This window comes from Manacus candei, unplaced genomic scaffold (assembly GCF_025592945.1).
Source record: "Manacus candei isolate 608988 ecotype Guabito, Panama unplaced genomic scaffold, ASM2559294v1 h1tg000027l, whole genome shotgun sequence".
NCBI classification, from domain to species: domain Eukaryota; kingdom Metazoa; phylum Chordata; class Aves; order Passeriformes; family Pipridae; genus Manacus; species Manacus candei.
In genome coordinates this window covers 201,398-214,525 of record NW_026138075.1, presented here as the reverse complement: position 1 = coordinate 214,525, position 13,128 = coordinate 201,398, and the positions used below count along the sequence as shown (strand labels likewise).

At 42.4% G+C, this 13,128-nt stretch overlaps 1 protein-coding gene across 2 annotated transcripts in view; it reads right to left on the bottom strand.

The window, feature by feature from the left end:
• Positions 1–2,478: 2,478 nt before the first annotated feature.
• LPAR1 (lysophosphatidic acid receptor 1) overlaps positions 2,479–13,128 on the bottom strand; it is a 70,348-nt gene continuing 59,698 nt past the window's right edge. For both annotated transcript variants that reach the window (XM_051789251.1, XM_051789252.1), the window contains exon 4: positions 2,479–3,536. In XM_051789251.1, the coding sequence (XP_051645211.1) occupies positions 3,235–3,536 (302 nt within the window). In that variant the 3' untranslated portion in view covers positions 2,479–3,234. The remainder of the gene's footprint in view (positions 3,537–13,128) is intronic.

Here is a 13,128-nt window from a genome sequence, read left to right as displayed (position 1 = left end):
AAACACCATTACATTTGAACTTCAAGAGGATTTACTTAGACAAGAGGCAGCCAGCAACAGAAGAATTTTAATGACTGTGGGAGGATTGTTGGTATTTTAAGAAGTCTTCTAAAACCTTTTGAAGAATTTTAGATAAGTAAAAATAAGAGTTTCCCCTAAGTACTTTGTACCACGTTTTCACATAGCAGAAGTGAGTTCTATAACTGCACAATGAAGCTGGAAAGTCTGAACAGAGATGTAAAACTTAGAAAAATTCTGGGACGAAAACAAATGGCATGGGAACCATTCTAAAGAAGACAGCAAATGAATCCTTCTATTGCAGCTCTGGTTTTTATTCTCTTTGCTCACTGCAGCTTTAAGTTCACTAAGCTTGCAAAGAACCACTCAATTCATAGATCAGATTTCCCAAGGATATATAGACAACATGTCAACAACACAAAGCACTAACCAAATTTTTAAACAGCAGCCAAATGCTCAGTGAGTTCCTCTAGTGCAGTTGTACAATGTTTGCCTCCTGTAGCCTTTGATCTAAAGCATTGCACTTCACTGTTTAGAAGGAAACCACCTGCTGCCAGAAGTGCTCCTGGATTAATATACCTGACAAGTGAAATTTAGCTGCTGCTAAGGGTTCAAAGGGTCCAGCTTCTTGAATTGCCTAGTGCCTCCTTGGAGAGGGGCTGATCAATGTACCTGGACAGCAACTGCTGTTGCCATGACAATGACAACCGAAAAGCCTCCTTGGGCATTCATCCTCACAAGGGGTCTCTGCACCCACCCACACGTCTTGAACGATTGCACCCCTGGTTTGAAATTTTTCACCCATGGCTTCTCAAAACCCACTACACTTTGAGGAGGTCAACTAGGGTGAATGATTTGCTGCTATTTTGTAACACCATTCTCCCCATCAGTATAAAGGACACTTGGAAAGAGCAACAACGCCCACCAAAAAAAAACCTCCACCCTAAAATAAAGTGTCTATGATCTATTTTTTTGTGGGGATGTTAGAGACAGGAAAAATTGCTCTCACTGGATCCAGGGAAGCAAGGAAGTTCAAGCACTCTTGAGAAAAAGAAATTGTTTTTCAGTCAGATGTCCCCTGTCTTTGGAGGCAGTCTTACCCTCTTCTTTCTTCTGCTTACCTGCACTAGTTCAACCATCAAGCAGGCACTAAGAAAAAATGATGAATGGATTAGCAAGCAGATGCTTTTTAAAGAAGAAATTCATACAGACTGTTCTTCACTTTCTCAGTATGGTTATGTGAATAAAACCAAATCAACCTGTTCATTCACTTGCTCTCAAATACAGTCAGAAAAATAAGAGCTGTTTTGCCAAAAGCAGGTGTTTATATTCAAAACCTTGGTCAACTGGCAGATAATGTTATGTTTATCCTCTCTGCCTACTCCACCTTGCACAGTGTCCACACAAAATTAGCTTGACAGTTCAGGTGAATTTCAGTTTTACTGAAAGCAATGTCAAAACTCTCACTTTATTCAGTGGAGGCAAGTTTTGCTCGCTTGTTTCTCTTCCCTCCCTCAGCAAGAAACTGCCTGTTCCAAGCAATTTTACTTGTCCTCAAAGCAAGAGATGCTAAAAACACTGGATTTTGCTGGGATGACTCTCTCCCCTCCATTTCTTCCCTGCCCAAATGGGAGAACATTGTTCCCTAAGTTACATTTCAGTAGGGTACACTGAAGGATATACATCTCTGATTTTATTTTGTGGGGTTTTTTTGGGGAGTGTTTATTTTTTTGTTTGGGTGTTGGGTTTTTTTTGGTATAGAGGCAAATGACGATGAGAAAAATGGCCCCAGGAATTTACTCTTGATATATTTTACATTGTTAGAAGATCATACAGTTTCACAGAGAAAGGTCCCAAGTTTTTTATCAGCAAGATCCCACCTTTGCTTACACTTAGCCCTGTTAAGGAGTCTTTTTTAATGTCAGTGATTCTGGGCAACCGATATTCACATGAGTGGCATTTCTCTTCCAAACAGTCTGGTATGAAAAAGTCCACCTGTTAGCTTAGCTGTTTATAACAATGTGCATGTGTGCCTATTATCTGTAGCATGGTCCAGTCATTTGCAATAGATGAATATGTAGTAAAGTCTTGACTTCACAAAATAAAATTGTACCTTGGTTCTTAATAGCTCACTGCTTTTGAAGTGAAGGGTATAGTAATTTAAAAGATACCCTACAAATATTTCTCAGTGCAAAAATGCAAAAGGTGTTTTGTTTTCAATTACAAGAAAAGTTCCATAAAAACTTACACTTTTTTCACATTAAAAATGTTTAAGTTTTTTGCCATGAGAAAAACATTTCAATGACATAAATACATTTTTTTTTTAATTTACCAACTTGATTGTAGCCCTTTAAGAGCCCTAGGGATGTGGTCTATCTTAAGAACTTGTCCATAAAAAACTTGGTACCCCTCACATGTTACACATTTCATACTACACTTCAAAGAAGAACCTTATATACATTGTGACTAAAGTACTGTTTATTTCGTAATCTAAACAAACATTGGAATACAGTCTATGCTTTTCTACTTTCCTGCAGACTTTACAAAGAGCTTTTTTTTTTCATAATTAAAACAATCTGCATACACACAGAACATGCATTCTCTAACGCCAGTAATGAAGGTAAGAAGAGTCAGTTTCCATCATCTTCCTGTTGCCTGTGTTAGAAAAAAATACTTTTGTTTTTACTGTAGTTATGGCAATGTGGCTAAGAATACAAAGACTAGAGCACAGTTTTACTCCCTGCACAGAAAACGTTCATCACAAGCATGCTGATGGTGATACATATTACATGTCTATTAAATGATAGGCATACTTTTATCCCCTTTACTCCCTTTTTAAAAATACTAAGTGGCTACGTGTAAATGCAGTGAAGCAGTTATAAGCTTTATTAATCAGAGTTGACTCAGACTGGCACCAAGATGCAGTGAAGTCCAACAAAGTCTCAGCGAAGCTTTCCACGGGCTATCGACGACCTCCGCCTCAAGGCATCTACCTTCTACTTTTTTAAAGCAGAAATCAAAGGCCTTGCATCCTGGCCAGTCCTGTGGACGGGGTGGTCTGCACTGGTGTGCCAGGCTCCCTGGAAAAGAGGCACTTGTAGTCCATTAGTGTTTAAGAAAACGTTGTGAGTGGGTTACCTTCCCCAGGCCCATGCACCCACCCCGCTCTGTGGCGTAGCCTGCTGCTCTTTGTCGGTCACGTGGCTGGCTGTGGTTTTACACCACAGAGTGGTCGTTGCTGTGGACACCAGCCAAGATAGTGTGGTTGAGCGAGGACGCCGACCGATCTGAGCCTTCGGTGGGGCCATTGGCGCTCTCGCTGCGCTGGCAGCAGAGGATCTGCTTGAAGGTTGCGCTCATTTCCTTGTCCCGGTAGGAGTAGATGATGGGGTTCATGGCAGAGTTGAACTCTGCCAGGAGCAGGAAGAATTTTTCATAGGCCAGGACGTTGCACCGGGGACAGCAAACATCAAGGAGCAGCAAGACTAATCCTGGGGTCCAGCAGATTATGAAAGCACCTAGGAAGAGAAAGAGTGGACAAAACACAACAAACTCCACAAATATACTAATGCACCATTACTCATCAAAATACCACAAGAAGCACCCAGCTGGAAGTGGCAATGGTTAATTTTCTCTTTCAAGAGCATCGTTCCCACACTCTTTCTTCACTGACCTGATGAGCAGGATGCCTTTCAAAGATCTGTAAATGGTTATGGGAACACATCAAAAGAGCAAGGCAAACCCCCATGCCCCATCCCCGCCCTCCTCACCATCTGAAACTCTTCCTGGTGAATACATTTGCATTTAAATTTGATAATGAGGAACATTTTTTCCCTTCAGCTAGAGACCTCTGACGAATCAATCTCTTGATCAGGAGAAACAATGCTGCAATTTACTTCTCAAACTAATAACAACAAAGAAAACCTTTCTGTAAGTGCTGTGACTGAAGCATCATTAATAGAAAAAGAGCGCAGGCAGCAATTCTCAAGAAAAAGAAAGCCTGGGTCTTGTTAATCCATTTCAGCCTCATTATGTAATGGAAAGTCCTAAACACACATCCTTCTTGCACTGAAATGTAGTCCTTCAACAGATCTTTTCTTAGGGCTCTATTCAATCCAAATTCAGAGGCTCCTCAGGCTTCAATAGTGTCAAAGCCAAAGAGCCTTACCCCTCCTCCTTTCTCTGTTTTGCAAAGCTGAGGAGAACAAAGCCCAGAATAAAATTCAGAGTTCAATGCAGAAATAAAATCTAATGCCTGGTTACTTTATTGGGAACACTGAATTAAAGGAAGATGCTCACTCCTTCCAAGGTTAGAGGAGTTTTATGTATAAGCACTGCTGGGGAAGTCCTTACACACCAATCATGCCAGAACAAAGATGGGCCTCCTGAGATTTTCCTGGCTGAGATGGAAAGTGGAAATCAGTCTTACCACCAGTGAGCAGGATCAGTGCAGGCAGCAGCAATAAGGGCTTCCCAGCACTACCCACTGGGCACTGTTTTCAAACTGGTTCTCCAGTCATTTTGGTATTTATTTGTTAACATACTGCTCCTGTTTTTCATTCAGTGATGTTCTCTGCAGGTCTAGCAGCTAACTCAAGTCAGTTCCCACAGCATACAGACTTTTCGCCATGCCTGTCAAGAAGGTGCCAGCTATTTCCAGTTAAGGCAGTGATGACTGTAAGCTATGCAGACACCTTTATGTTTGGATAACAAAGGTACATAGATCAAATAGAAGAATGCTTTCTGAAGGGCTTTGCAAACATGAAGAGTGTGCCAGGTGACAGACACTGGCTTTTCCATACCAAAAAGCATCCCTAAACTGAGCTTTCTTGCAGCTATTGGTGCCATAGTGCCACTCTATGCCTATCACTTTGCTGACCAACAAAGCATGCCAAAGAAAAGAAGCTGGGAGGTGAACTACCAGCTTCCAGTGCAAAGCACTGAATCCTTTGATCAAGTGACTTTGTTAGGGTCTGGCAGCAACTTTACAGCATGGGGAGGATGAAATTCTCCCATGCCGAGGTGTCATTAAACACATGAATCCACTTCATAGCTTTTGTCACCAGCTCTTTTAGATTCCTGCAGTCCTAGAAAAGAGTACCTGAAACCCATGCAAATGACTACAGTCTTTTGTCCCTTCTTTGTACCTGTTCCCATAAGACTAGAAAACTGCATCTCCTTATTTTCAGGATTGTCTATGTTGATAATGAGTCCACCCTCTGCACGGAGAAGCTCTGCTGAGCTGGTTTCTGCAGAAACCAAGCCAATCATTCAAATTCAACTACTCACTGCTGAAACTGTACATGTTGTATTTGGCCTCCTAGCTAGTGAGGCAGCAGTGGACTTTGTTCTAGCTTGAGCATCTATTTTCTTCATTATAGGCTGCCTTGGGAAAACAACATCAGAGATGGGACACTGCAAGTCATGCGATCTACATTCAAGGAAAAAAGACAATGACAGCATCCTCACCAGGCCTGCAGCAGAAAAGTCCAATGTGGGAACAATGGAGCTGACAGGAAAGCTCTCCTAGCGTTGTTCAAAGTTGCAATTGAAAGCTTCCAATTTTCCAACTTCTTTTTTTTTTTAAATCTGTTGTTGAGAAACAACAGAACATTCTGTTGACATAACTTCTGATGTATTAAAAACAGCAACAAGAAGCTGCATGGTTGAGGCAGGTAGGAATTTGCTCCTGAGAAAGCACCAAAGTTATAGAGAAAAGTCCACATGCAACCCACTGCACTGAACACTGGTCTCAAGTGGAGTTTCTGAGCCTCTCTGGAGTCCTTAGGTCTGATAACCTATGTGCTGAGGCTTGATCGGCTGCACTCAAGAAAAAGTGGACTGTAGTTGAGCAAGCAACTAAATGTGCAGCTCATGCTACACTGAAAAATGATAAAAACAAAGGGTTGCCTTCCCAGCCAGTTCTGGAAGGAAGTCACTGTTGTGCAAGTTGTCATCCTGCTGCTCATGCCTGGTCTGGAGCTGGGTCAAGAAGGCCATGCTGTCCAGCTCCAGACCTGCTTGGATAATGTGGGCTTTTCCACTGCCCTGGCCCCCAGCCTCAGACCAGGCTGACTTTCCAACCCACTTTCCTCCATGAGACAGCAGTGGATGGTAGGGGAGCACACAATACCCAGGAGCACAGCTTTGTGCAAGCAAGCCTTCCTTCAAGCTTCTGCACAGACTGCTCACTTGTTACAGGGAAGTAAAAGCCATTGAAGCCAGCCCCATTCAGTCTAGTGAGTTTTTTATTACTTTAGCCCCTGGGATTTTCCTAGCAAAACTTCCCATCATGCTAATGGCTCATTAAGTTATTAAGTGCTTGCAAATGGTGACACAAAAAATGCCTCAGGTTTGCTCACTTGTTATTTAACTGTTAATACCCTAGAAAATACTGGAAGGTGTCAGTCGTGATAAGGGCATGTCTGAGTCAGGTACAATGCAAGGAACACAATATTGCTAGGCTCCTATTACTTCAGATTTAGGAAAGTTCATCTGTTAACCATGGAAGGAAAACAAAGCTTGAAATTTTTTTTGTTTTTACTTGTTACTTGAAATATTTGTCAAAGCAAGCTAAAACTGAGGTTAAATTTTTCTCCTCCCAAAAATGTGTTGTGCATTGATTTCACCAAGAATGAAGATCTAAAAATATCACATCTAGTAAAACAGTGATATCCAAAAGCTTCCTGCCACCATACTCTGGAAAGCCTTAAGCATACACCAAAATCTTGATGTATTTTTCTGCTCAGGAACAGAAGTGAGAGCAGCCCAAAGAACAGTGTTAGTAATTTTCATGTGCATCTTAACTTTTTACAAACTCGGTTGAACCCAAGTTACAATTACATACAAAGTAGATCTGTTGCAGTCAGTGAACTGAATCTTTGTGGATATGCCACTGTCGTACCATGGCACTAGGAGAGCTCACATGCATGAATAAAAATGCAGATTGTATGTCCTTGGGTGGCTGAAAAACACTGTTGCCTGAAGATGGGATGTCATCTCCAACTCCAGCAGTCCTTAGGAGGCATTGGCACTGCATGAAGCTGAAGAAGCTGCTCACTTGCAGCTGCATCCTACGGCGCATGGCCAAGGTCTGTCCTGAGGGTCTGGCCCCAGAGGGCTGGGTGAGGAAGAAATGCCCATCAGTCTGAGAGTGAATGGCTAGCCATTAGGCAGGAAAGCTTGAGGGAACCAGAGAAATAGCACTTAAAAGATTTAAGGACACAAGATGAAAAGGGTCCCTTTGGGCTGAGAACCATGTTTTACAGCAGGAAATATGAGTTACAACAAAGCAGTTATCACACTAATATAATTTTCTGCTGCTGCGTTATATTTCTCACTCAGGACTGAGTGCATTATCTGTCTAGCAGAGCTCTGGTAGAAGAACACTGGGGGCTTTTCAGTGCCATGATATGACTACAACACATCTGTCTTGAACCCACATCTGGTGCATCAGTGCAGATTGTCTTTCCATGGTAGCTGGATGGTTAGAAACCCCTGGGTAAGAGTGACATGGCCTGACAGCAAGATTTGATTGCAAGAGAGTAAAAACTGTTGTAGGCAGTAGGCATATGAAACCAACCATGACAAATCACACAAAAACGAGTAAGTAGAAGAACAAATGAGAAAGCAACTCCAAAAAACAGCAGCAGAAAAGAAATCAGCTACACAAGAATAAACACTGATGAAACAGTCACTCATTACTAGGATACCAGACTGGATGGCTACTCACGAAACCTCTTGGGTTAGCAGGCGAAGTGTTTCCTAAGCAGAACATTTTTTCTTTCTTTTTTTTTTTTTTTTTTTGTCTTTTGCCTCGGACAACCTAAGCCTGTGTTTATTCCGCAAACATTTATTTTCCTCTAACTCAAAACAGCAAAATAAAAGAAGCACTTCTGCTTCTGCCAAGTCACACACTGCTGTCCCTTGGAGGATCTGGAAGGATGCAGCTTTTTGTCAATACACACCTATTCTGAACCACCCTTTTTCTCCTGCTCAACCATATCGTGTCCCTTTCATGTGCCCTGTTCTATCTATCTTGTGTGTTAACCCTGGCATGGGCTCACACTCCTCTTGCAAATTCCTCAGTCTGCATGGAAGTGAAAAATATTGAAAAGGCCTCTTTTAGGGAGGGAGAGGAGAGAAAAAAAAAATCTCTCTTGTGTTTTCAGTTTTGTTAAGATTACAGAAATAGAATAAGGCACTATCATATCAAAGACAGAAAAGATCCATTCTAGCTGAAATGCAGGATCATTATAATCTGCTTCTTTTGCCCATCTGCTCTTGTCCACCCATTATCCTTTCCAAATCTCCTCCTGCCCTGAGAATGGCACTTGTGCAGGCAGCTGCACCACCACTACCTCTGGCGCAATGGTGACTGAGAGAGGAAAGGACACTGAGTATCACTGTTATCACTGCTACCAGCAGGGAGAAAGGTTTTTCTTTAGGCTGAAAGCAATGTTATGGGGGTATGATTTGTTTTATTTAACGAAACCATAGCCAAAAAGGGATACAGAAATGCCTGGCATTTTCCACATCCTGGTGCAATCCTACCCTCATCAGGGAAAGCCATTTGCTATGTTAGCTGAGGAGCAAGCTCATCAGCTGCAGCACAACTGCACTCCTTCATATCCTAGCCATCTGCAAGCTGTGTCAATGACCCTCCTTATCACACTGAGCATTATCCTGTGCATAGCATGAATAGAGAGAAGTACTGCATGTAATAGATGCAGTAGTGATTATTTACAACTATGTATTGTTTTCCCTTGACACAAATATTAGAGCATGAAATCTAAAATGAATGCTGAATTATTATATATGCAAATGATTATGAAGCTCATCTATCATGCTGTAAACATACAGATGTAGGAGTAGTTTTTCTAATTCTGGTCTGACAAAATTTTCCCCAATTTTGCCACAACATTAGTACAATATAGCTGATAGTTCTTGGTGGATGAAAACACATATGTTGCTGGGTTTTACAGTTTCTGCTGGAAATAATTAACATTGGCGTAATGTCTTCTTCCACCCATGGAATTTTCATGTGAATAAGTAAAATGTGACTACCACAATATGGACCAGATTAATAAATGTAAAATAATCATATGCTAAACTTGGCAAATTCTGCAGAATTTTATATATGAAAGGCTTGCCTCTCCATCCACAGATGGCAAAACACTTGAGGAGGATGACAGAAAGTCCTTGGAAAATACCCCAGGTGGGAGAGAGCAGCTTACAGGGTAGCAGTAAGAGTGGCCTTGTTGAAAATGGTGATATCAAAACAGCCTCATTTATTGAAGGTGTCTTTATTCAAGGAAACTGTATTAATTCTGAATGAGTGAGAGATTCATAGCACACTCCTTCTGCAGTTTTTAACTGAGTGCAAAACGTTGCCTTCTCTGACATATGTCTGGGAGACTTTAACACTATGGGCACCTTTGGGTTTCAAACCAAAAATTTCTCTGGAGGGACTGTGTGTGAAAGAAAGAGGGGATATCTCAGCAGTGTAAAACAGGAAATAGGAAACAAAAAAAGGTAAATAAAATTTACATTCTTATTCATGAAACACCATCTTACATGTACTTCTCTAAGATGATTTGAAGCAGGAGGTCATGAGCACATAAGGGAAAATACACAACTAGGGGGCATATGGGAGGAGCTGGGTGATATGAGCCACCAGCTTGTCTTTAATAACACTGTATGTGCCCCATCTTTGGGGATCCCTGTTCTAGTCTCCCATGAGTTGAGCAGCTCTGAATGTGCAGCTTATGGATAAAATCCCAACCTCAGCTTTACCAAGTATCTGAACTCCACATGAAAAGGTTTGCCAGATTTTTGAGTCTCCTGCACCCAGGGTTTGTAAAGGGATTTTAAAAGAAACTGTTTCTGCTAGTATTGCATCCCTGATTTCCTACCTTCTGCACAGCTATATGCACAAGTACACTCCAACCTCTTCCTGAATCCTGTTCTGAAAATCTGAGCTGTCGAGTTTGGTCAGACTTTGCACAAAATAATGGCTGGATCATGTAGGAACAGAGAAATCATGTCTTGCTAAAAAACATATTTCCTCTTCCCAGCAGGAACACAGAACGTGTCTGCTTCAAATATCTGTCTTCACCTGTCTGCACAGAATTTATTCGGTGTTTTAGGCATGGCTATCTTTGTCAACAAATCGCCCTCTCTCTGAGGAACCTGTCTGCTTCCATCTTGAAGCATTTATCTAGTTTAAAACACATAAATGACTGAACATGAAAGCAGCCTTGGGGCTCTGCCTGTGCTCTGGCTGGACTGGGAGGAGCAGCAAGCCTTGACCACAAAGAGTGATGCTCAGTGTATGCTAGCATCACCTCGTTCTGGGCCTTAATATTTAGTATTTCACTTGTATCTGTCCATCACTCCAATCCACATCAACTTTATTATTTTCAGAAAAAAATAAAATAAAATAAAAAACTCTTCCTAAATGGACATACAGTCTCGACCACAACTGATATTTCTGCCAGCACATAGACCAGGCTACAGGTCTGGCCTCTGCTCTACCTGTTCTTTTCCAATGCTCACATCACCACATTGCTCCTGACAGTTTATCATTTAAATACTCACAAATTCTTTGGTGAAATCTGTAGGTTTCTTTTAAACCAGACACACTTTGGCATCTACACCTGCTACACATACTACACATAGGGCCAATTGGAGAAACACCTGAGGCCATCGTGGTTTTTCACAGGGTGCTGACAACAACCATTAGCCAACAACTTGACTGGCACCACTTGTTGCATGACTACCATATCTGAGCATAGAGATTGTCAGACAGAAAACACTGTGGTCAGTGGGACTGCATCTGCAGCCATCATGCCTTCCCTAATCTCAGGGAGACCAATCCCTTTTGTCTTCTCTTTCTGCTTCAGTTTGTAAGTCCAGACCAGAGGTGATGAAGAGCAGGTTTTCCTCAGCAGGACTTGTAAATAGCTGCTGGGAGTGTCTTTGGTGAGCCCACTTGCAGCAGCACTTTGTGCTTATTGCCCTGAGTGCTTGCTGCCATGTGCTGGAGGCAGGGTATGCTGACACTTGGCCTCTGACTTTCCTTCTGGAGGTCCTATCTGCTGTGTGTCTTTGTAGCTGGATGCTAAGTGGCCTGTCTCTGGAGCTTGGCACCAGCTGTGGATGTTTCCAATACCACATGGGTCTCCAAGGACTTGCATATCCCCGTAGTATTTGAGGCTTCTGAAGTTCAAAACAGCAAATAGACAGAAAAGCCTGGGCAGGACTGAAAACAAAACAAGACAAACTGGAGAGAAAATGAGACTGGATAGTAGCAAGCTGCCAGAACTGACTGCTTATTTCATGGGTGCTCATCAAACACTAGCCCAGGTTAACAATCTCTTTATGTCATTCCTTGCTTGATGCTCACAGTCCTGCAAAATGAGTTTACTGGTCTCTGGCCAGCTGATCCAGCTGTCCCCATGTATTCCATGGCTGACATCTCTGAAGGAGAACTCAAGTGCTAATGCAAATGGAGGAGACCAGGACTGTTTTTCAACTGACACCGCAAATCAAAGGAGTTTGAATAGTCCTTGGTTTCACAAATACACTTGTAATGGTTTTAAAGAACACCCTGCCAAGACAGCATGTGCAAAACACTTTCCAAAAGTAAAAGCAAAAGCTTGACCCATGGCAATTTATCTGCATTCATCCGAATCCCTCAAATCAAGGAAAATGGAACTTGTCACTGACCTAGTGGACTGCAGCAGAGGGATGGTGCACCACCCCCCTGCAAAGAGAGAAACTAAGCCTTTTATCTATAAAAAGCACTTTAGACAAAACCAGGAAATCATTAAACGCCAATGGTCAGGATTCCAACTGATTTCTAAATTCATAAAGATATGTGAAGCTAATTTCTGAATAAAAGCTTGGCTGTTGCCAGAGAAATCTGAGTATTTATCTCCATGTAAAGACAGTGACCCCCGTGGAGTTTCTCTGTTGCCAAAAAACCTGATACACAGAGGAAATTTTGGTGTCTTTTTCAACTTTTGAGTGTTCTAGACAAGCCCTTATGCTCTGTTTTGAACACAAGTGCTTCTATAGTCCCAAATCAGTGCTGGAAGCTTGGCCGGAAAAAGAACACATCATAATAATAATAGTAGGGTCCAGTATTGGTCTTCCTGGGTCATGGTGACACAGGACAAAGAAAAGCCAGCAAGAGACACCTGGGGAAAACTAGAAACAAAAATCATAGAATTACAGAAAGACTGGGATTGAAAGGGACCTTAAACATTATCTAGTCCTAAACCCTCTGCCATGGGCAGGGATGCCAGAGATCAGGTTGCTCAGGGTCCTGGCCTTGAACACTTTCAGGGATGAGGTAGCCACAAATTTTCTGAGCAACCTGTGCCAGTGCCTCACCACTGTCACAGTAAAGATTTTCTTCCTAATATCTAATCTAAATGTGCTCTCTTTCCATTTAAAGCCATTCCCACTTTTCCTATCATTCCCTGCCCTTGTAAATAGTCCTTCTCCAGCATTCTTGTAGGCCCCCCTCAGGTGCTATAAATTCTGCCTAGAGCCTTCTCCAGGCTGAATAACTCCAATGCTCTCAGCCTCTGCTTCAGCCTTCTGATCATCTTTTTTCTCTGGATCTGCTCCAACAAGTCCCAAAAACTACCTTCAGTCCATACCTGGCAACCTGTCTTCATCCCCTAGTCCAAACTCAGCCAGGATATCTTTAGGGGCACTCATTGCTCATGGTCATGACTTGGGACTTCAGGGGGGGGACAGACCCATCCCCAAACAGCCAGAGGACCCTCTCTTGAGGGATATGGGCAAGGCTTTTAGGTCCCAGAGGTGAGGCAGCTGGAGGTGACCAAGCCTGGTGGCAATGTGAACATGCCTATGCAAAGGTGAAGGCTCACTGCAAGAGGTCATATGAGGCAGGAGCAGGACAGCTGGCACCCCACAAGCAAGGGTCACCAACTGGTCTCTATTCTGCCTGTTTCTGCAAGGTATGTTTAGTGTGCTTGGGACTTTGGTGTCTTGCTGCTTCTCTAGTAGCTGCAGTTTCCAATCACAGAAAAATTATTCACAGCCATGTTGAAAAAGCCCTGTTTGGCCACTTTT